Genomic DNA, 24,635 nt, shown 5'->3' on the forward strand with positions numbered 1-24,635 from the left:
GACAACCCATGATGTAGGGTCCAGACTAAATATGTATCCAAAGGCAAGAGAAGACTCTTGTCCCAGCTTGAAGACAAGTGGTCAGACAATCTATTTTTCTTAGTTGATTTTTATTATATTCAAGCCTTCCAAGGATTAGAGAAGGCCCCTTCACACTAAGGAAGGCAATCTGTTTTACTCAATCTACTAATTAAAATGTTAACCTCACCCAGAAATATTCACTCAGACATACACAGAAATAATGTTTAAACAAACATCTGGACACTCTGTGACCCATGAATTGACACACAAAATTAGCCATCATAAATCTACTTCTTGTCAGCATAGCTCTCATGCACATTTCCTTAAACAATATTTAATCTCTAAATAAATACAACAACAAGGTCATACTCCTACCTAACATGATACAGTTATCCTGTGTATAAATGGAAATAGAATAGGAGATAAAATACTTGAATATGTTTACTCTCCTCTTTGATATCCCATAATTTAAATACTATGATATAAAATTAAAAATACTTAAATACAATGAAGTAAAGTCAAGACATCTTATGTTACATAATAAAGGAAAAAGAGAAGGAAGAAAATATATTGAAAATATATACAGATGATATAGATACTTGTTATATATTCATAGCAAAACCAAAAGGAGGAATAATAACTAGTCATGCATCTGTCGCTGTTACAGTGTTTATAGCCGCTTTCTTCCATTACCTAATCTGTATTCCCTTGTCTTCAACAAGCACCTCAGGAGGTTATAGTTGCTGGCTGGTGGGTGATGCAAACCTTCATCTTAAAGAGGCTGGGCCACTAGGAGTCTGCTTGGAGGAGATTGTTGTAGTTCTATTGCAGGTCATGGCCACACTGAGAGAAGCCCCAAACAATTTCCTGTACTCCAGGCATGGTCCTCTTTACCACCACTGTGGCATAGCTGTACAGTTTCTCCTTGGTAGGGAGAGTCAGTCACCCTAGCCAGCACAGTAACCCCCTTCCTGCTGCTGATTCAGAGACACGAGACCAGAGGGGCTGTGTGGCGATCTTATCTTCCAGTTCAGTGAAGTTGTTTATTATTGTTCACCTCCTGGTGAAAGCATCCTTTGTTTTAGAACGAAGTCTTGAGACCAGTGTTTTCAGAAGCATTCCTAAAAATAGACCAGTAGCATAAGGCATAGAAACAGGAGGAAGAATTTTTGCTACTGGATTTTTAAGGGTAATCATGCATATGCCATTCCCATATCAAACTCTTGATTCTTGAACCAGTGTATCCTGGCTTTGAGAGAAGCAGCATCATATACAGAGTTAGATGCTGATTCAGAGCATGTACAACCTTTTGGAGAACGTTGCCCTCTGCCCAACAAGGAAATGCTACCTACCTAATGCCCTTAAATCCTCTTTCTGACATTCAGAGGCCAGTCCCTCATCTTACAGGTCAGTTACAGGTCAAACTCCTTACCCACTAAGCTGCACTGCTGCCCTTCAGAGTTATCTGCCTGCTCCCTGGAGAGTGAGGCCTGGGGCCCTCACTCCTGCATTAGACCCCCTTTCTGTTTGCTTGGCTCTGACCCCCATACCAGACCAGCCTCTTCATGCAGTTTGGGCTCCCGCAGCCCACACCTGGGTGGATACTACCTTCCTCCCACTGAAACTCGGGCATCTGCACTGTGCAACCTGCTAAGGGACCCTCTCCTCGCTTTGCCTGGGCTCCAGTACCCTTCTCTTGTCCATTACCCACACCCTTGCAGGTGCCTTCTTTATTCAGAACACCTAATGGCTCTAGGAAGGGGCAGGGATCCAGGTGCTCCCTCGATCATTCCTTTGTTCCTGGCAAAAGAACAGACCTATCTGAAGATTGAGTTGTAAGCTTTGGCACCTAATGTGTAATGGGCCAAAGTTGAGCTTTTAATTTTTATTACAAATTATTTCCACCCAGAAAAAAGGATCTTTTCCATTTCTGGATCTTTTCCCTTTCAAATGTGGTCTCCTGGTTGTAGAACTCACTAATAGGCCCACCTATTTAGCCACAGCCTGGGTGTACCAGAGATAAGTGCCTGATTTAGCTAACAGAAAATCAGCCTTTCACAGAAATGTTTTTCTCATTTCTTCATTTTCTTATTTTATAAGCCTCAAGAAATACAGATATATTGACCTGTTTGGGAACCCTTTCTTCAGCTTGACTGAGTAACTTTAGCATTTAGTCCTTGCACAATGACATGGCCAGTACACATTTGTATACTAAGTATGGCAGGGTTGCTTAGGAGGTATTGTTACTGTTATTTGGAAGTGACATAGTTATGTAACAGTCACATAATTCTGTGATGCATAAATTCTGTCAAATTTAGAAGATTTATACTGCAAATGTTTTTCCTTCCTGCCATTTGTGCCTGATTTATTGTTGTTTTTCTCTACTGTGTTTACAGCAAGAATTCCCACATGAAATGCATTACTATCCAGAAAGTCTAACAAATAGTAGGGAGTGCTAGCACTACCAGAGAATATACTTAGTTCTTACGAAGTTCTCTTTGAAAGATGGCTCATCTTGGATACCAGGGAATTAAAAAATCATAGTGTCATACAGTCTTGGCATTGGAAGGGATTTAGCGTTCACATATTCAACAGGTTCCTCCACCCAAAGTCAGTATCCTGTCTTAACACATCTATGCTTATCCATGGTCAATAAATAGGAGCTCTTTCTGGTCAGCTCTTCTGTCATCCTTCTTGCTGATCTTTTATGAAATACATGTGCTCATACCCCCATTACCACTCTCACACCACAGGGTGTTAGAGAAAAGAGTTAGCTCTCACCATGAATGTTGTAAATTGTATTTGGTGATGAAGGAGGGTGGCTTCTTTTGGATGGCAGAGAATTATAAAATCTTAAAATCATAGAGGGTTTTTTTTTGCTACAAGGAGATTAGAGGTCTTTCCTTACATAAAGCTGAAATCTGTTTCTGTTGATTTCCTCCCTGGTACCTGGATTGTGTCATTTAAGGTCCAGGTGAAAATATCAGCTTGGATTCTGGTGTTTCAGTATATTTCCAACATTTCCCAGTCTCTTTATCTCCAGAGCCACCCCTGGTCATTTCTAAGAGCCTCACTTATCTCCACATGAGTCAGGAGAAGTGGGAAGTGGGCTGCAGCTGCTTCTGTGATCTTTGTTGGAATCATACACCATCAGGATCCATTTCAGTTTCTTTGGGCCAGAGCTGGCTTCCTTGCAGTTGTGGATTCTTTTCCTACTGCTTGCCCCTACTAGGAGTTTAGGAGTGCTTTTCTCATCTTTTGTTCTCTTCTTACCTCCCTCCATTTCCCTGGAGATGTGGGCTTTCACTCCTCTTTCTCGCTCCATAAAGTCACCTGCCATAGAGTAGATGCTGATGCATATTGATATGATTGAGTGCCTCAGCTTTTATACTTAGACTTTTAGTGGTATCCAATTTTCTTAAAACTCCCCCTTTTCTTCTGTGTCACATCTTGTCATTTTTATGGGTTAGGATGACTTGCATGAAACAACCACATGGCGATTATCTTTGGGATTGAATCAGGAGTCACACTCCTCTGCCCTGATGTTCTTCCCAGATTGCCATGTAGGCAATAGCCAGTGTTCCATGTGGAACTAATTTTTAGTATTTCCAAGTGCAATCACATATGAACATTGAAAAATTCTCAGAATGTGTTCCATAACAATGGCCCTATTCCTTAAGAGAGAGTATAAGTTCATAGTAATTGCACATAAATTCTTTTTTTAAAAATTGTTTTAATGTTACATTTTAGGTATACAATACATTTACATTTATCATTGGGTGCCTGTACCTGTACATGATGTATCTTGGTTCTTATTTTTTTCCCCATTACCTGTGCACCCTTCACCCCCTCCACCCTTCCCTATTTACATAGATTGTGTTTCCATTTTATTCCTTTTCTCATAATTTTTCCTTTCCCTTCCCCTCCCACCACCCCTACACCTTTGGACCTTTTCCCATTTCAAATTATCAATTATTCATTTTAATCCTTATTTACACTTTCAGTTTCTCACACTAGAGAAACTATTTGGTATTTACATGTGTGTCCTATTTACTTCACTTGAATGTGGCCTCAATATGCATCAATTTAGCTATAAATGTCTCTAGTTTCTCATCCTTTATGGCTGAATAGTACTGCATTTTATCAAAAAACAACATCTTCTTTATCCACTTTCCAGCTGATGGGCACTTAGGCTGTTTCCAAGCTTTAGCTATTATGAACTGTGCCGTTATAAACATGGGTGTGCATATATTGCTGTGGTATGATTCTTTTTTTAATTTATATATATATTTATTGGTACATTTTAGGTATAAAATACATTTACATTTATCATTGGGTGTTTGTACCAGAACATGATGCATCTTAGTTCTTATTTTTTCTCCCATTACCTGTGCACCCTTCACCCCCCCTTCCCTATTTACACAGAGTTTGATTCCATTTTTTTCTCATAGTTTTTCCTTTCCCTTCTTCCCTTTCCCCTTCCCCTCCCACCATCCCCAAACCCTTGGACCTTTTCTTATTTCAAATTATCAATTATTCATTTTAATCATTTTCATCCTTATTTACACTTTCAATTTCTCACACTAGAGAAACTATTCGGTATTTACACATGTGTGTCCTATTTATTTCACTTAAGAGTATTGCCTCAATATGCATCCATTTAGCTATAAATATCTCTAGTTTCTCATTCTTTATGGCTGAGTAGTACTCCATTTTATAAAAAAACCGCATCTTCTTTATCCAGTTTCCAGTCGATGGGCACTTGGGCTGTTTCCAAGCTTTAGCTATTACAAACTGAATTGCACATAAATTCTTTGTAACAGTTTATTCCACATTCAAATGTAGAACATCTACTGTTTAACTATTTCTGGGGTGTGTCATATGGGATTAATGAAGTATGACTTCATAAAGTAGGGCTTAATAAGTAAGTGTTAAATGAAATAGTGAATAAATCAGTTACTCTCTACAGATTGGAAAAAGCATCAAAATCCCCACATATTGGGAAAGGCATTTCATAAATTTATTATAATAGCCTCTTCTTTCTCTATTATATAGACACAAGTGCAAGTATACCTTCCAGATAAAAGTCTGAATCAATTTTCTGCAAGAATCAAACATCTAGTTGGTGGGTAGGATCCATTTAAAGATTTTTTCCCCCTGTAACATCTTGTTAGAATTCATAGTTGATCTGGATGTGGTGGCACACCCCTGTGATCCCAGCACTCAGGAAGGTAAGGGAGGAGGATCACTGCGAATTCAAGACCAGCCTGGGCTGCATAGTGAGTTCAAGGCCAGTCTCAACCACATAGGGAGACCTTGTCTCAAAAAAAAAAAAAAAAAAAAAAAAGAATTCATAGTTGAGAATAATGTAATCATATAATATGGGAAAAAAACCCTTAAACTTGATATTAAAGTTACACAATGGCAATACACTTAGGAGTTTATTTGTAAATGCCTGGCCATAAATCACAAAATTTTAGGTATGGAAGTGGTCTTTGGAAATGTTCTTATTATAGACCTTCATTTTACATATGAGGAAACAGGAGTTAGGAATTCCACTAGGTTGAGTAGTGTCCCCTCAAAATCTATGTATTTTCAGAACCTCAGAATATGACCTTCTTTAGAAGTAAGGTTTTTGCAGATGTGCTTACTTAAGAAGAGGTTATATTATATTAAGATGGGCTCTAAGTCCAATGAATGGCATCTCTGGAAGAGGAAAGAAGGAGACAGGTGCGAACAGGAGGGAAGCAGGCGTGTGATAGCAGAGGCAGAGGCTGGAGTGGCGAGGCATGAAGGAGTGCTGGCACCACCAGAAGCCAGGAACAGGCAAGGAGGGGTTCTTCCCTATGACCTTCAGAAGGCCACTGCTCTCCCAACACTGACTTCACACTCAGCCCAGAGCAGAGAGAATCAATTTCTGTTGTATGAGCCACCCAGGTTGTGGAGATTTAATATGCAAGCCCCAAGAAACTAGTGCAGTTATCTCCCAAGGAGGAGTAGTGACTATAAAAAAGCTAAGCTAATAAAGACTCTGCCCACCATGAGCAGCTGTGCCCAGCTCCCCTCTGGGCACTTGAAGGTGCTCTCTTGAGGAGTCCTTTGCTTTAATTAGCTGTACCACGATTTGTTGGCCTTGGGGGCTTTTCTTCCTGCCTCATTCTTTATCTAAGTTGTCCTTTCTTACACAGCTCTTACTCGAGCCATTTGAATTACTCCCTGAAAGCTCAGAAATTTAGCCCTACAGTAGGCGTGCTGCCACTCATCTTTTCTAGGTTGCGTTTACCTCTCTAAACATGGGCCTGATTATAATACTTTCTCAAAAAATACTGTAAAAACATAGTGCACAGAGAAAACTACAAATACAGGTTTCAGGCCACTTGATCTACTATAATACCTTTCCAAGGCTTCTTGGCCATTTCAATGACTGATTTAATTGGTAGCATATTCCTTTCCTTCTGTAGTATATATAGACAAAAGAGAAATTTGTACTTTCTTTATAATTTTTTGATGTACTCATAGCTATAAACTTCCCTCTCATAACTGCTTTTGCTTTGTCCCAGAGCTTGTAGTAGGTTGTATTTTCATTTGATTCTAGGACTTTTAAAATTTTTCCCTTGATTTCTTCAATGATGGCACTGTTCATTCAAAAATGTATTGTTTGATTTCCATGTGTTTGTATAGTTTGTACAGTTGTTTTCTAGTTTCATGCCATATGGTCTGATAAGATGCAAGGAAACATTTCAGTTATTTTATATTTTTTAAAACTTGCTTTATGACCTAAAGTGTGATGTATTTTGGAAAAGTTCCATGCGCTAATGAAAAGAATGTATATTCTCTGGCTGCTAGAAAAATGCTATAAAGCTCTAAGTCCATTTCTCTACAGTATAGTATAATTCGATTCCTTTATTTCTTTGCTGATTTTTTTGTCTGGCTGATCTATATATCAGTGAGAGTAGGGTACTGAAGTCATTCACTGTTATTATATGGGGACCTGTCCTTCCTTTATGTCCTCTGGTGTTTGTTTTGTAAAATTGGATGCTTTGACAATTGGTGCATATATTCACAATCACTACATTTTTTTCCTCAATATGTAGTTGCCTTCTTTTCCTTTTTCTAACTCATTTTGTTTTAAATTCCATTTTGTTGGACATGAGTAAAACTACTCCTGTTTGCTTTTGTATTTTATTTGATTGAAATAATATTCCTTCAGTTTTGATCTGTTTATGTCTTTGCCAGTGAGGTGAGTTTTTTGCAGACAGCAAACAGTGGGGTCTTATTTCTTTAATCCATTTAGCTAGTCTGTGTCTTTTAATTGAAAAATTCAGACTATTTACATTCAGAGTTATTGAATAATAGGTACTAGATCTTGTCTTTGTTGTTTTCCTTTTGGCTGTTTTGAGAACCTATGCATATTAATCTGCTTTTTTATTGCTGGGACCAGATATCTGACACTTACAACTTAAAAGAGGGGAGGTTTGTTTGGCTCAGAGTTTCAGAGGGTTCAATCCATGATCAGCTGGCTGTAAGGCAGAAATGGCACGATGTAAAGTCATGGTGGAGAAAAGTTGCTCAACTAGTGGCAGCCAGAAAATAGAAAATAAGAGGAGGAGTTGGGAACAAGAATATATCTTTCCAGGTCTTGTCCCACGTGACCCACTTCTTCTGGCCAGGCCCCATGCAGCTATGAACTCATCAGTGGAAACTCATCAGTGGATTAATCCACTGATGAGCATAGTGACCCATGACCTAATAACCTTCCAAATGTCTCACTTCAGAACTCATGAGACTTTGGGGGAACATTTTAGATCTAAACCGTAATACTTTGTCTGCTTTTTCCTTATTAATCTTAGGGCTTTGATGGTTTACTGAAGTAGCCATTTGTAATTATTTTATACTTCTCATTTCTTCATTTTCTCTCTTTCCTGTGCTCTTGTGTTTGTGTTTATCTTGGTACCTCATCTGGGTGTAGGATTCCTTCTTCTCCAAGGCTGGTTTAGTAGTCATGAATTCTTTTAGTTTATTCTTATCTTGGAAAATCTTTATTTCTTCTTTGATTCTGAAGGATAAACTTGCTGGATATAATAATTTAGTTTGGCAGTTATTTCTTCCTGGGCTTGAAATAAATCATTTCAGGTCCTCCTGACCTTAGTGTTTCCACTGAGAAATGTGCCGTTATTCTGATAACAGCCTTTATAAGTGACTGGTATTTTCTCTTATAGCTTTAAATATTTTTCCTTTGTTCTATATTTTTGGCACTTTAACTACAATATGTTTGGGAGATGCTCTTTTCTGGTCATGTCTATTTGGAGTTCTAAATGCCACCAGTATCCAGAAGTCCATGTCATTCCCGAGATGTGGGAAATTTTCTGCAGTTATTTCACTGAATAGGTTTTCTATGCCATTACCCTGTATCATGGGTCCCCTGTCTTTTCCTAATATTCTTATGATTCTTTCTTTTCTTTTTTTGTGGTACTTGAACTAAGGGCCTCACACAAGCCAGGCAAGTACTTTATTACTGAGTTGCACCTGCAGCCCTGTATTATTATGATTCTTGTATTCTGTCTTTTAATGTTATTCTAAAGATCTTATCTATTCTTTATATTTTCTTTCTTCCTTTATTACTATCCAAATGTGATACTTCATCTGCTTTACCTTCAAGCTCTGATACTCTTTATTCCACTTAGTCTAGTATATTGATGAGGCTTTAAACTGAAGTTTTTGTTTGACTTATTAAACTTTTAATTTTCAAGATTTCTGTTTGATTCTTTTTTCAGAATCTCTACTTTTTTATTGAATTGCTCTTCCATACACTACATTGTCTCCCTTGATTCAATTAAATGTTCATTTCTATTCTTTTTGAATCCATTGATCATTTTAAAAATAAACTTTTTTGAATTCTTTAGCATTTTATCTGCTTCAATATCTTTAATGTCAGTTTCTACAGAGTTAATACCTTTTGAAAGTTTCATTTTCTCTTGTCTTTTCATATTTCTTGTGTTCCTATGTTGAGATTTATGTCTCTGTTGGGATGGGACTTTCTTGCTTGATCATGTGAGAATCTTGTTGGCAGATAGCATTCTCCTGTCAACATACCCTTGGTTTGTGTGCAATGTGGGGTGTAATTCCAAATGGACTTGTTAATATAGTTTCTTTGTGGCTTCTTTGGCTATGATTAGTGTGTTTTGACTCTCTGTGTTCTGTGTCAAAGCCTAAGTGACCATCTTTCTCTATAGGTTTCTCAAGAGTTGGGACCCCCTGTATTTCAGACACACATTGGGGTGGACCCCCCCGAGTTCCCAGAGATGTACGGTCTGGAATGTATGGAAATACCCATGCTTAGGTCACTCATAGGCATGCTGTCTACAGCAATTGTGTTTTTTTCTCTCTACCATTGCTATGGGTATGAATGAAGAAGAATGGGACTTCAGGACTTCCCTAGCTGTGCCTACTTGGGGCCAAATCAGTGGCTGGAGATTTTTCTCTCCCCTATTCTTTAAGTGATAGTGTTTGTCACAATTCAAGGCAAGTGGGGCTGGGTCATAGCTGGATGGAGGTGTCGTTTCTTCTGGCCTGGGAATGTAGCTCAGTAGCAACCCCCCCCCCCACCCTGCCCCACCGTGTGTTCAAAATACTGGGATTGATCCCCAGCACCCCTCAGAAAGAGGAAAACAAATGGCAGTAACCACTACATATAGACAAACCCGGTGTGGAAATACACTGGTAATCAACTAAAAGAAGCTACCACTGCCGCTGGTTCCTGGGTCAGGCAGGAAAATGTAGAGGCCTTTGATTCCCTAACCAGTGATGGGGAACCTTTTAGAGACCGAGTACTAGAACTGCAATCCAAAAAGTATTTATCCCTAAGGGCCAGCGCTGCATTTAAACGTGAATATCTGATGCTTGGCTGGCTGCTGGGGTGATGCTGTTGGCACTTGTGCAAACAGAGAGGACTCTGTGTGCCCACCATGGCCCACATGCTGTAGGTTCACCACCGCTGCCCTAAGCAGTAGGCTCAGACATGACCTTCTCAAGAGAGCTCAACGATACCAGCTGTGATTGTGTGTTTGGGTGCAGAGTTCTTCCCCAGCACTGTCGCACTATGCAGAATCCAGGGCCGCTGTCCATGTCGCCTGCGCTTCTGCACAGGGTTGAGATCTGTGCTGCTGGGTTTGGGGTCTGTCTCTCTCTTCTCCCTTTCACCTCTACCCGGGGCATGCCTCTGGGCATTTGGTGCTGGGACACTCTTGTCCTTTGTTTGCTCTCCAAAGCCTCTGGGTTTTCTCCCATCTTTGTCCATTCACAGCTTCAGTGCCTTGCCACAGTCATGCATCTCGAAGAGCAGCTGCTTTCCAGTTGTTTGATTCTGTCCCCTGGAGAAGCTGCTGATAGCTGAGTGCTTCTCATCTGCCTCTTGGACTCTCCTTTATTGAGTTTTAAACATCATTAATTATATTTTAAATTCCCATGCATTTTATTTGGTTCTTTCACAAATCTGCCCAGTCCTTTTCAGAAGTTTTTTTTTCTGCCTTTTCACTTTAAAGGTTTTATAATCTTTACATGGAAACTTTACTAGTGAAGTTGTTGTTATTTCTATACATTCTTTTGGTTTTTTCCCCTCACATGTTTTGCAGTTTTTGAGTAGGAGCTATTGTCTTGTCTTGGGGTAATCTGTGGGAATCCTGTAAGGCCTCACTTGATTATGTGTCTCTTTAGAGAGAATGATATTCATGTCTGCCAAATGTTCCCGAGTTATTACCAGTTTAGAAACACTTTAGATGTTAATAGATCAAGTCTAGTTATAAAGGTAATAAATTTCAACTGGACTCTCCAAATAATTAAAATCCAAATTCCAACACACATGATAGCTGGCCTTTGCTTACAAATTGTGGGAGGTTTTTTTTTTTTCATTCTAGGCTCAATACCTTAGTTTTTCTTTTGCCAAGAAGTCAATTATTGTCTTGCTCCTTTTTTCATAATCCTGGACGGCCCCCTGCTCCTGCCCACAACACACACACACGCGCGCGCGCACGCACACACACACATGCACACTTCCTAGTTTTGTATAAACTTGGTGACTTTTCTGTTGCTGCATGGTCAGGTCAGTGAATTCTGACTGCATTTATTATGAAAAGCAGCCACCATCCCTGACTGCTGCCCAAACACCTATGAACACCTTATTGCCAGTCTGGGCTTACAAGGGCTGGGGCACTGGAGCTTTCCCTTGCATTCTTGAGAAGTGAGTCATATTTAAAAAAAATTCTTTTGGCATTTGCCGGTTATTTGTATCAACATGATTTCCTGATTTTACAGTCTACTGTTTTTCCAGAGATAGATATTAGGTGGGTTGATTGATCTTCCCAGTAATCCCATGACTTTAGAAAAATCCAGTTTAGTTCAGTAATTACTAATAACCTTCTATGTGCCAGCTATTCTTTAGAGAAATTATTAGTTTTCTAGCAGAATTCTACCTTTGTTCAGAAAATAAAACAAGTTTATCTTCTTCACCATCCTTCTGCAACTGTCAATGAGGAGGATCACATTATTATGTCTTCAAGGTCTGTGTAAATGCCTTATAATAGGGCTTTAAATTCAATAGAAAGAAAAAGTTGTAAAGAACTGTGAAAAACACCGCATTACAGAGTTCCCAGTTTGTTACACACAGAGGACACAGTTTATAATATTGCTTTTAGAAGATATTCTCAGATTTTTGTTTTTAAGAGGTCTATGTAAATTCCTCACAATAGTTCTTTAAATGAAATGGTTAGGAATGGCTATAAAGAACCATGAAAAAAACACTTCATTACAGAGTTCATAGTTTGGTACAAGGTTTAACATATCTACACAACATATAGCACATTGTTTTAAAAAGCATCATATTGTATAAATTGATCAGCAGAAAAGTTCCACTAGTTTGAGTAAAATTGGTGTCTTCAAATAAAAATGTAGCACTTAAACTTCTGCTATTATAATGTATGGGTTATACTACTGTTATTCATACATGCACACATATACACACAAGGTAAGCAGAGGAGTCCAGCCAGGTTCCCATAGTTTTTGAAATTGTGTTGCTTTTCTTTGCATTTAGATTTTCTTGTACCTCAGTTTAAGAGATGTGATAATATGTGGTCAAGTTAACCACTCCTGGATGTCAACGACACAAATGAATTTGCTATGGAATGCGGTGAGTAGATACTTGCTGAACTATGTGCTGATGCTCTTCTGAGGAGGTAACCGGACTGGAGTGAGAAGAGAACAGGGCAGCCAAGGATGGGCCGGTGCTCTGATGGCTGTGATGGTGCTGAGTAGCCTTGGGCGTCTGCAGCCCTCGGCACCTTGTCACCTTGCCTTAGTGTCTCAGTCTGAGCACAGGGCATCATCACCCCTCCAGTCACTGACCATAAGGAGGGCCGGTAAGATCAGCTATTGACAGGTCTGGAGATGACAGAGGAAATGACAGCCCTGAACACTGACTGATGGCGTAAATGATCATAGCTGTTGAGATTCCAGTGTTATCCAAGAAACCAAGGAGAGAAGTCACTGGGGGACAATATATGCTGAATTTTTACTGTAGGCCAAGTCCTCTACCTAGTGTCCCTTTGGAATAAGAAGCACAGGCATGTTCCAGGTTACAAAAATAATGCTTGGGCAAGAATAAGGTGAAGTGCCAGTCTAGAAGCCCATCTTAGCAAACATTGGCATGTGTGGGGTCTGTGTGCATGTAAATTAAGCAGGCTTGTTTATGTGTTGTGCATTTTAGTCCTACTCCATGCTTAAAGTCAAAAAAAATTTACTTCATATTTTGTGCTGCTTTGTTTTTTTTTTTGAATAGTCATAACCAGTTTTTACTGAGGGCCTCCTGTATTCTAGGAGTGATACTACACTTGTATTTTCTGAATTTATCCTTAGCCTACTGAGTTAGGCACTGTTATTTTTCTCCTTTTACACATAAAGAAAAGGACAGAAAGACAGAAAGAAACGAAAAAAACAAAACTCCTAAGCTTAGTTTAGTAATATAGTAGCCTAAGTTCAAGATGGGCTATTAAGTTGTGAAATGTCTTAGTTGGAATTCAAACTACCCTGTCTGCTACAAAGCCTGTGCTCTTAGTTACTGAGAATTTGTAGGGAATGACAGCCCTGCCATTTGATGTTGCCTGACAGGCAGCACAGGATTTCCGCTGTCCAGGTTCTTGTAAAATAATAGAATCTTGAATTCTGAGAATTTATTTCTTCAAAAGGTTGATATCAAAGAGTGATATTCCAGAAGGATTTGGTCTGTCAAATCCTCTGCATACTGTGAAGTTTGTCTCTGGACTGGATTAGATGATAAGAGAATAGCATATTGGGCTGTATTGTTTTAGGTTTTCTCTTTCTGAGTTGTGCCTTTTTGCCCTGAATTCAGCTTCTGTCCAGTGTTTAGTTTTGTGAGACCCCTCTATTTAGCAGTCTCTTTTTGAAAGACATTTAATTCGTTTCATTCTTTTGCTGTTAAAATCCTGTAGTGGACATCCTGGCCCTTATTATAATAACATACATATATGATTATATCTGCCAGATAAATTCCTAGAGGCAATATTATTCAGGTAAAGGTTGGGTTGATTTATAATCACAAAAGTTTATGGAGTTATGAATACCTTTTAGTCCAAAATTTTCTTAGGTCTGTTTTTTTTATATCTGATATTGTTATTCTGTTGTGTATATCTTAATTCAGAAGAGAGACAGGATGCGTCTCATATGCTAAGAAACCGTTCATGGACTGGAGATCGAGCTCAGTAGTGGTGCTTGCCTGGCATGCACAAGGCTCTGATCATTATCACACCAGAAAAAAGCCATTTGTGTTTGTATTTTTTACCCTAATGTACGGTATTTTTTAACAGCCGACTCAAATCATTTTTGAAAGTGTGCATATGTTCCTTCTTTTATTTATGAAATTTGCACATAGTACTAAAGGGAGTACTTTAACATTTCAGTCTCATTTTCTATTTGGAAATGATGTGCCAAGGAGCGTTTAGTACTTGAGGCTTTAAAATATTGTAGATTTTTACATGAAACAGACCTTTGTTGTTTCTCTTAATGCCTTTCGTTTATCCTTTTTGGATTGATTTTTCCACAGTGAAAAGTGTGATTACAGATAAATACATAGTGTCTACTTTGCAAAGGTGGCGTTTAAATGTGCTGCGTTTGAATTTTCGTGGCTGTGTTCTCTGACCAAAAACTTTGGAATCTGTCAGTAAGTATGCTCATGACAACCATTTGTCTTATTTTCCTGTGTTCTATTTAAGCAAATATATAGAAAAGCATAAATAAAATGAAAACTTCAGTGATGGTCTGAGGTCATAAGAACAGCAATTCCAGCCGTTTAAAATGCGTGTAATATGATTAGCTCTGACTGGACTGTGAGTCTGGGTGCTGGTCCTTTGCCATTCTTGTGGGTCACTTTTTTTGGTCCAGCATTTGCCTATCCATGTAGTATCAATTTATCTAATAAAAATATAATACAAGAAGATACTATCATTTTAAAAAATGTAACAATAAACAGTAAAAACATCTCCTTTTCTCTTCTTTTTTCTTTGGTACCGGGGATCGAACTCCGGACTTTGCGCTTGTGAGGCAGGCACCAGAAGCACTGGGCTACGCCCCTGGCCCTCCTTTCCTCCTCTTAATGCCCCTTCACTTACTGAAAGGCAGCCAAAGTTATGCATTTTTAAACTGTTTTTCTAAAACACATTTACATATTCATATGGGATTCAAAATATACAATTTTCACTTGGAACATGAAGGAGATCATATCGTTTTAATTTTCTTTAATGTTTTATTTTATTTTATTATTTTTGTATTAAATTCTTTTATTGGTACATTGTAGGTATACAACACAATTACATTTCTCATTGGGAATTGTACCTTTACATAATGCATCTTGGTTCTTATTTTTTCCCCATTCCTAGCCCTCCCTTCACACCCTCCACCCTTCCCTATTTACAAAGACTTTATTTCCATTTTTTCCATTTCTCATCATTTTTCCTTTCCTTTCTTTCCTTTCCCCTGCCCCTCCCACTACCCCTACCCCTTTGGACCTTTTCTTCCTATTTTACATTATCGATTATTCATTCTAATCATTGGTACATTTTAGGTATACAATATAATGACATTCATCATTGGAAATTTGCACCTTTACATAGTCTCTCTTGGCTCTTATTTTTCACTCTTGCCCAGCCCTCCCTTCAACCCCTCCAGTCCTCCCTATTTACAAAGATTTTGTTCCTGTTTTTCCATTTTCTCATATTAATTCCATTCCCTTCTATCCTTTCCCCTTATGTTTTAGAAATCTCTCTATGTCAATATTTATAGATTAAGTTCTTTTTAAGTACCATAAAATTATTTCCCATATTTTAGATGCACTATAATTTACTTAATCTTCCTATTGATGGACATTAAAGTTATTTCCTTCTTTTAGTTTTTGAGACAGGGTCTCACTATGTAGTTCAGGCTGCCCTTGAACTCACTGTGTAGCCCAGGCTGACCTCAAACTCGCAGCAATTCTCCTGTCTCTGCCTCCTTCTCCTGTCTCTGCGTCCCGAGTGCTGGGATCATAGGCCTGCACCCCCACACCCGGCTTATTTCCATTTGTTTTCAAGCTGCTTTGTACTTGCACTGTGATAGTAATCTTGGTGTCCTTTGAGTGCAGTTTATACTTACCATGTATATTATTGTAATGAGAAAAACTATATAGTATAGAGTAAGCCAAAACATGTCTACATCAGGAGAAGAAAAACTTGTATAAATATTTTAATACTAAATTTATTGAGATGAGATTAATACAAATTACCTATGGCCTCTACAATTACAGGAGGGTGCTCAGAGGGGTGACCTTTAGCTTCCAGACATTTATTAGAATGAATGACTGCTGAAGTGTGTATACATTTTGTGGCAGAAAAAGCATATGATCCATGCTTATTCCAGACAATAAGAATTTGCTCTCTCTTCCTTCTCCCCCCTCCCTCCCTCCTTCTCTTGTTTCTTTCTCTCCCTACTTTTCCTACCTCCCTTGTTTCTTTCTCTCTTCTCAGAATATTTTGTATATATGAAGTATGATCAAAAACTGTAGTGAAATGTTCAAATTTTTAAAAATTATTACAGTAAAATACACATCACCATTAATCCTACTCAAAATACCCTTCTTTGCTTTGAACACATTTGTCTCATCATTTTTTTTTTTTAAGGATTCATTAAGAGCTGAATTTATTTGACTTCAGTTTACAGTGCTGCCTCCCTCCTAGATTTGAAACTAATGCAATAAACTCTACAGATATATAGTGTTAAAAGGTCTTTTTCATGCTAGGCTAGCCACGAGTCTTGTCAAATTCATTAGTTTAATTTTTACCATTGTCTCATCATTCTTGTCACTCACTGGAACAGTTCTGGAAGTCCTCTTTCATGAGTGCTTTTAGTTGCACTGTCATGGCTACTGTAATGTCATGGATCAATTCAAAACATTTACTTTTTATGATTATTTCAGCTTTGGAGAAGAGCCAGAATTTTCATGGTGTCAAATCTAGTGAATAAGATAGACGAGGAACATGGTTTTTACAGCCTGCCTTTCATTTGAATGGCACTTCGCAGCAGCATTCACTTTTATTTTTGATCACACTTTGTAAAGACACTCACAAAAGAGGACTTCCAGAACTGCTTCAGAATAATTGGATAAATGTGTTTATATTTGAAACAAGGGAAAGTATTCTGAGTAGTATTAATGGCAATGTGTCTTTTACTGTAATAAATTGCTTTTAAATTTAAACACACACCATATTTTTTATCAAATCTTGTACACAACACACACACATACAGAAGTAGACATTAAAATATACTATTAAATAAATCTACAATTTTAAAAAAAATAAAATGGGCTCAAAATGCAGGATTCAATGTTTTGGATTGACCTAAGAATTTTATAACAGCAACAGTTGTTGAAAAATGGAATGAATTTTTGAAGAATGGTAGGGCATGCATCTCCAGAAGCTTTTATGAAATTTATTTATTAATTGTGGTAAAATTCATATAAAATTTACTCTTCTAACCACTAAGAATAATTCAATGATTTTTATTTTCACAGTGTTTTACAACCAGCATTACTATCTCATTCTAAAATGCTTTCATCAGCCTGAAAAGAAACCCCACACTTTCTGCCTTTTATTTTTTTTTCTTACCTAATTGCTCAGACAAGAACTTCAGTGTTGAATATAAGTTGTGACTAAAGACATTCTTGTCTTATTCTTTTTTTTTTTTGTATTCTTGTCTTATTCTTGATCTCAGGGGAAAGTTTTCATCAACTGTTAAATAAGATGTTAGCTGTGGTTTTTTAAAAATGCCCTTGAATTGGATTTCTACTTTGTTGAATGCTTTTATCAAAAAAGGATATTGGATTTTGTCAAGTGCCTTTTCTCATCAACAGTCATGTTTCTTTTCATTCTGTTAGTATGATATATATGTATATATAACAGACTGATATTTACAAATGTATGTTGACTCACCCTTATATTTGTGAGATCAGTCTCACTTGTTCATGGCAAATAATCCTTTTAATATGCTGCTGTATATTCTGATTGCTAATATTAAAGATTTTTTTTTACTTTTTTTCATTCATTTACTTATGATACAGATCTCATTATGTTGGTCAGGCTGTTCTTGAACTTGTGTGCTCAAGCCATCTGTCTTAGTCACTCTCCTAGTGGCTGGGACAAATTACCTGACACCTGCAATTTAAAGGAAGAGAGGTTTATTTTGCCTTACAGTTTCACTCCATGTTCAGCAGGCTCAAACACAGAAACTGCATGGTGGAAGGGCATAGTGGAGGAAAGCTGCTCACATCATGGCAGCCAAGAAGTAGAGAGGGAAAGGAGGAGCCTTTTCTTCTTTTAAGGGAAGGCCATGAGCTCTTCCATGTGGCGCTTACCACCTGCTCTACAGTTAAGACCACGTGGGTAATGAACTCTCTTATAAAACATTCAGCACTTTCTAGATGATTGCTGTAGATCAGTACATCAGGATCAACAGGAGGTATTTTCTCAATTACTTAGCTCTAGTCTTTTCTTCTGCACTGCAGTCTTACAACCTTTTCAGTGGCAAGTCAGCTATGGATTGATCAGGGGATTAATCCAGTAGTGAGTGTAGCATCTCCATAATCTGATGAGCTGCCAAACACATGAGGCTTTTGGGAACCATTTTTAGATCCAAACTATAGCACCATCCTGCTGGCTCAGCCTCCTCAGTTGCTGGGACTGCAGGCTTGTACTGCTGAGCCGGGTTGCATCTATGTTATGTAAAAGGAATATTAGTCTGTCATTCTCTTTTTTTTTTTTCTTTTTGGTGCTGAGGATCAAACTTAGGACCTTGCACTTGCGAGGCAGGCACGATGCCACTGAGCTAAATCCCTGGCCCTGTCATTCTCCTTTCTTGTGCTACCTGTCTGGCTTCTTCATCAGGGTAATATTGACTTCATCAAATGAGTTAGGTGTTTTCTCTTATTTTTCTTTTTAAGACTGAGAAGGATTGGTGCTAATTATTCTTCAAATATTTGTTGGAATTTGTTAGTGAAGCCATCTGGTCCTAGGCTCTTGATTGTTGAAGGTTTTTTGTTTGCTTATTTAATATCTTTACTTACTATAGAGTTATTTGTATTTTGTTTTTTCTTGAGTTAATTTTGGTAGTCTGAGTGTCTCTAGGAATTTGTCAGTTCCACTAGTTATCTAACTACTTTGAGTAGCATTGTTTGTAACATTCTTTCATACTTTATGAGATTATTAAAATCTCAACACTAAAATACTTTTATTTCTGTTTTAGTAGTACTTATCTTCTCTGATTTTTTTTTTTTGGTGAGTCTAGCAAAAGTGTTGTTAGTTTTATTGATTGCTTCAACCAATCAATATTTTTGGCTCTTTTTTTATTTGTAGACTATAGATAACAAAAAAATTACCATTTTAACACATGTAAGAATACAATTCTCTGTCATGATGCACAGTCACATTGTACAGCCATTACCATCTATCTCCAGCCTTTTTCATTACATCATACTGGAACTTGGTACACATTAAGTACTGACTCCTCTGTCCCCCACAAACTGCTGACAACCACTGTCCCCCAGTGTGTCTATTTATGTGACTAGAGTTACATACATTTCTGGCAAGAAGTTTGGTGTTCTGATTTTTAAGTTGAAAATAAATATTGGCTGATCTTTGGGGCTGTTTGGCTGACTGGGCACAACAGTCGTGGACCTTAAATGAAAATTAACCTTAAAGTGTTGTCATAAATATTTAAAAAGGCAGCTGACGGCACAGCTTTATAGACTTTAGAAAAGTAAATTCTCATTACCGAGTTGCTTCTGTTTCTTGGAGCAGAAGACTTATTCAGATTTCTCAGAAACAGACATGAGTTGTTCCAGGGTGTAAGCTCCACATCAGGGAATATTAAAAAATGAAGAAATTGAGCTACATGAAGTTAAATATCTTTCCCAAAAAAACTGGCATTAGTTCAGAGATAACAGACAGGACTCAGGAGGCCTTAGCTTAGAGTAAATCTTATTTAATTGAGAAGAATCAGAATTTTAGGTCTAGTAAGTTTTTTTTTGTATATCCTTTTATTGGGTATATTTTAGGTGTACAACATAATGACATTCAGCATTGGAGATATGCACCTTTACATACTCTCTTGGGTCTTATTTTTCCCCCTTCCCCTACCCTCCCTTCAACCCCTCCATCCCTCCCTATTTACAAAGACTTTGTTTCCATTTTTTCATTTTCTCATATTAATTCCATTCCCCTCTTTCCTTCCCCCTGCCCCTCCCACTTCCCCCTCCCCTTTGCCCCTTGTCTTCCTATTTCACATGATCTATTATACCTTTTAGTCCTTATTTACACTTTCAGTTTCTCACACTAGAGAAACTTCAGTATTTACACATGTGTGTCCTGTTTATTTCACTTAAGAGTATTGTCTCAATGTGCATCCATTTAGCAATAAATGTCTCTAATTTCTCGTTTTTGATGGCTGAGTAATACTCCATTTTATAAAAAAAAAATCAAACACATTTTCTTGATCCAGTTTCCAGTTGATGGGCATTTGGGCTGTTTCCAAGTTTGAGCTATCACAAACTGTGCTGCTATGAACATGGGTGCACATATATCACTGTGGTATGATTCTTTTAATTCTTTGGGGAAGATAGCCAGCAGAGGAATAGCTGGGTCAAATGGGACTTCCAGTCCTAGTTCTTTGAGGTATCTCCATACTGATTTCCACAGTGGTTGCACCAATCTACACTTCCACCAGCAGAGGGGCAGTGTTCCTCTTTCCCCACAGCCCCGTCAGAATTTGTTATTGGTTGATTTCATGATAGCAGCCATTCTTTCTGGAGTGAGGTGGAATCTCAGTGTTGTTTTCATTTGCATCTCTCGAATGACCAGTGATGTTGAACATTTTTTCATATGTTTATTTGCCATGTCTACTTCTTTGTGTGAGAAATGTCTATTCATTTCAGATGCCCATTTTTGGATCGGGTCTTTAAATTTGGGAGGTCTGATTTTTTTAAGTTCTTTATAGATTCGAGATAGTAGACCTTTGTCTGAGGGACTGCTGGTGAAAATTTTTTCCCACATTGTGGGTTGTCTCTTCACACTGTTGGTGGTTTCTCTTGCTGTGCAGAAGGTTGTTAGTAAAAAGAGATCCCCCTTGTTGATTGTTTGTGGTAGTTTACAGGCAACTGAGGTTTTGTTCATAAGCTCTTTTCCTACCCCAATGTCTTGAAGAGTTCTACCTAACCTCTGTTTCAGCCAGTTCAGTGTTTCTGTTTTTATATTTAGATCTTTAATCCATTGCAATTTTAGATTAGTGCATGGTGAGAGATATAGGTCTAGTTTTAGTTTTTGGCAAGTTGAAACCCAATTTCTCCAGCACCATTTATTAAAGAGACTATCTTTCCTCCAGTGAAAATATTTGGCTCCCTTGTCAAAGATGAGGTGGCTGAGTGTGTCTGGAGTTGATTCTGCATCTTCTAATCTGTTCCACTGGTCCTCAGGTCTGTTTCTTTGCCACAGTAGCTTTGTAGTATAGTTTCAAGTTGGGGATTGTGATACCCCCAGCCACGTCTCTGTTGCCTAGAATTGCTTTTGCTATTCTAGGATTTTTCTGCTTCCAAATGAATTTTTGGATTGTTTTCTCAAGGCCTATGAAGTATGCTGCTGGGATTTCAATTGGAATTACATTGAATCTACATAGCAATTTTGGAAGTATAGCCATTTTCACTATGTTGATCCTTCCTACCCAGGAGCAAGGGATGTCTTTCCATTTTCTGATATCCCCTTCAATATCTTTTTTCAAAGTGCTATAATTTTCAGAGAAGAGGTCTTTGATTTTTTTGTTAGGCTGATTCCTAGGTATTTCAGTTTTTTGGATGCTATTGTGAAAGGAATTGTTTGCCCTATTTCTCTGTCAGTGACTCTGTTGTTTGTGTAGAGGAAAGCTATTGATATTTGTGTGTTGACCTTGTATCCAGCTATTTTACTGAATTTGGTTATTAAGTCTAGAAGACTTTTGGTGGAGTTCTTGGAGTCTTCTATATACAGTATCATGTCATCTGCAAATAATGACAATTTGATTTCTTCATTTCCTATCTTTATTCCTTTTATTTCTTTCTCTTGTCTAATTGCTGTGGCTAATGTTTTCAAAACTATATTGAACAGGAGTGGTGATAGTGGACATCCTTGTCTTGTTCCTGATTTGAGTGTGAAGGATTTCAGTTTTTGACCATTTAGTATGATATTGGTTGTTAGTTTTTCAGAGATGGCTTTTATCAGTTTGAGGTAGAGACCATCTATTCCATTTTTTGTAGGGTTTTTATCATAAATGCATGTTGGATTTTGTCAAATGCTTTTTGTGCATCTATTGAGATGATCATATGGTTTTTGTCCCTGGATCTATTGATATAGTGTGTTACATTGATTGTTTTGTGTATATTGAACCATCCCTTCATCCCTGGGACAAATCCCACTTGGTCACGGTGTATGATCTTCTTGATCATCTTCTACATTCTGTTTGCCAGTATCTTATCGAGGATTTTTGCATCTATGTTCATTAGTGAGATTGGCCTATAGTTCTCTTTTTCGGTTGGGTCTTTCTCTGCTTTGGGGATCAAGGCGATGTTTGCTTCCAGGAATGTTTTTGGGAGTATTGCTTCCCTTTCAATTTCGTTGAAGAGTTTAAACAGTAGTGGCAGTAGTTCCTCTCTAAATGTCTTATAGAATTCAGTAGTGAAGCCATAAGGACCCGGGCTTTTCTTGGTTGGTAAGTTTATAATTACATTTTCAATTTTGTTGATTGATAAATTGGGTTGTTTAAAATTTTTAGGTCTTCATTCAACTTTGATAATTCATACATGTCTAGGAATCTGTCCATTTCTTCTGTGTTTTCCATCTTGTTGGCATATAGGTTCTGGAATTAGGTATTGATGATCCTCTGGATTTCTGCTGGGTCTGTTGTAATTTCACCCTTTTCATTCCTAATTGCATGGAATTGGGCCTTTTCTTTCCTTTTTCTGATAAGGTTGGCTAAGGGTTTGTCAATTTTGTTGATTCTTTCTAAAAACCAACTCTTGGCTTCATTGATTTTTTGTATTGTTTTCTTAGTCTCCATTGCATTGATTTCTGCCCTGATCTTTATAATTTTCTCCCTTGTATGAGCTTTGGGTTTGTTCTGCTCTTCTCTTTCTAGAAGCTTGAGGTTCAGCATTAGGTTGTTTAATTGGGCTTGTTCTGTTTTCCTAATATTCGTATTCACTGCTATGAATTTCCCTCGTAAGACTGCTTTCATTGTGTCCCATAGATTCTGATATGTTGTATTGTCATTGTCATTTATTTGAAGGAACTGTCTGATTTCTTCTTTAATTTCCTCTGTGACCCATTGGTTATTCAGAAGTGTGTTGTTCAATTTCCATGTGTTTATGAAGTTTTCGCACTTTCTTTTGCTGTTGATCTCCAATTTCATCGCACTATGGTCTGATAATATACAGGGGATAACTTCAATTCCTTTGCACTTGCCTATATATGTTCTATGAGCGAGTATGTGGTCTATTTTTGAGAATGACCTATGTGCAGCCAACAAGAATATGTATTCTGATTTTGTGGGATGGAACACTCTGTAAACATCTGTTAGGTTCATTTGTTCAAGAGTTTGATTGAGTTCTAGTATTTCATTGCTTGTTTTTTGTCTAGTTGCTCTACCTGTTTGTGACAGTGGGGTATTGAGGTCCCCCGCTACTATTGTATTAGTGCTTATATGGTTTTTCCTGTCCATTAGTATTTGTTTGATATAGTTGGGTGCACTAGTGTTTGGTTCATAGATATTTATGATTGTCATCTCTTCCTCTTAGATTGTTCCCTTTATTAGGATATAGTGTCCTTCTTTGTCTCTCTTACTCAGTGTGGGTTTGAAATCCACTTGGTCTGCAAAGAGGATAGCTACTCGTGCTTTTTTTCGGGTTCCTGTCACATGGAGTATTATTTTCCACCCTTTAACTTTCAGTCTATGAATTTCTTTTTGAATTAAGTGTGTTTCTTATATGCAACATATTGTTGGATCTTGCTTCTTTATCCATTCTGCTAGTCTATTTCTTTTGATTGGTGAGTTGAGACCATTAATATTGATGGTTATAACTGACATGGATTGTGTTATCATTGTCATGACTTTTTCTTTTTGTTTGATCCTCCCCCTTTGCTTTTAATTTCTTGTCATGCCTAGTGGATTCATTCTGCTGGGCTTCCTGGGGTTGTGATCCTCATTGTCTTTTCCTAGGATTTTGTCTAAAATTTTTTGGAATGCTGGTTTGGTATTCATGAAGTTCCTAAGGTGCTCTTTGTCATGAAAGTATCTTATTTCCCCATCAATTTTGAAAGATAGTTTTGCAGGGTACATCGATCTGGGTTGGAGGTTGTTTTCCTTTAGGGCTTGAAACACATCACTCCAAGCTCTTCTTGCCTTGAGGATTTGCATTGAGAAGTCTGCTGTGATTTTGATGGGCTTTCCTTTGTATGTGATTTGTTTCTTTTCTCTAACTGCTTGTAGAATTTTGTTCTTCTGTTGGGTTTCTGGAATCTTAACAATTATATGCCTATGTGTAGATTTTTTTTTGATCAAGGCTAGTTGGAGTCCTATATGCCTCACTTATCTGTATGTCCAATTCTTTTCCCCTGTTTGGGAAATTTTCTGCCACCACTTCTGTAAACAGTTTTTTTATGTCATCTGCACTCTCTCCTGTTTCTTCATTGACTCCAATCAGTCTTATGTTATTCTTCTTTGCATCATCTAGCAGCTGCTGGATTGATTTCTCGTGGTCCCTTACAATTTTAAAGAATTTTTTCTTTTCCTGGTCACTAATTGCAATCTTATCTTCTGTATCTGAAATTCTGTCTTCACATTGGCTCATTCTGCTGCATAGACTTTCAATGGAATTTTTAATCTCCTGGAAATCTGTTTGCATCTGTTTTATGGATTCCATTTGTTTCCTATGTTGGGATTCCATCATGTTCCTCAGCTCCTCTATTTTTTTATCTGTGTCCTCTCTAGATTTATTAATCATG

At 37.7% G+C, this 24,635-nt stretch overlaps 1 protein-coding gene across 1 annotated transcript in view; it reads left to right on the forward strand.

Annotated features, from left to right (window-relative positions):
• Window positions 1–24,635, forward strand: part of Fbxl13 (F-box and leucine rich repeat protein 13) — a 254,266-nt gene that overhangs the window by 72,704 nt on the left and 156,927 nt on the right. The window contains 2 exon segments of the mRNA XM_087206541.1: window positions 12,107–12,201; window positions 14,115–14,248. Of these exon segments, the coding sequence (XP_087062667.1) occupies window positions 12,107–12,201; window positions 14,115–14,248 (229 nt within the window).

Source organism: Heterocephalus glaber, unplaced genomic scaffold (genome assembly GCF_053883595.1).
Source record: "Heterocephalus glaber isolate CG9 unplaced genomic scaffold, H.glaber_assembly_v1.0 deba00000676, whole genome shotgun sequence".
NCBI classification, from domain to species: Eukaryota; Metazoa; Chordata; class Mammalia; order Rodentia; family Bathyergidae; genus Heterocephalus; species Heterocephalus glaber.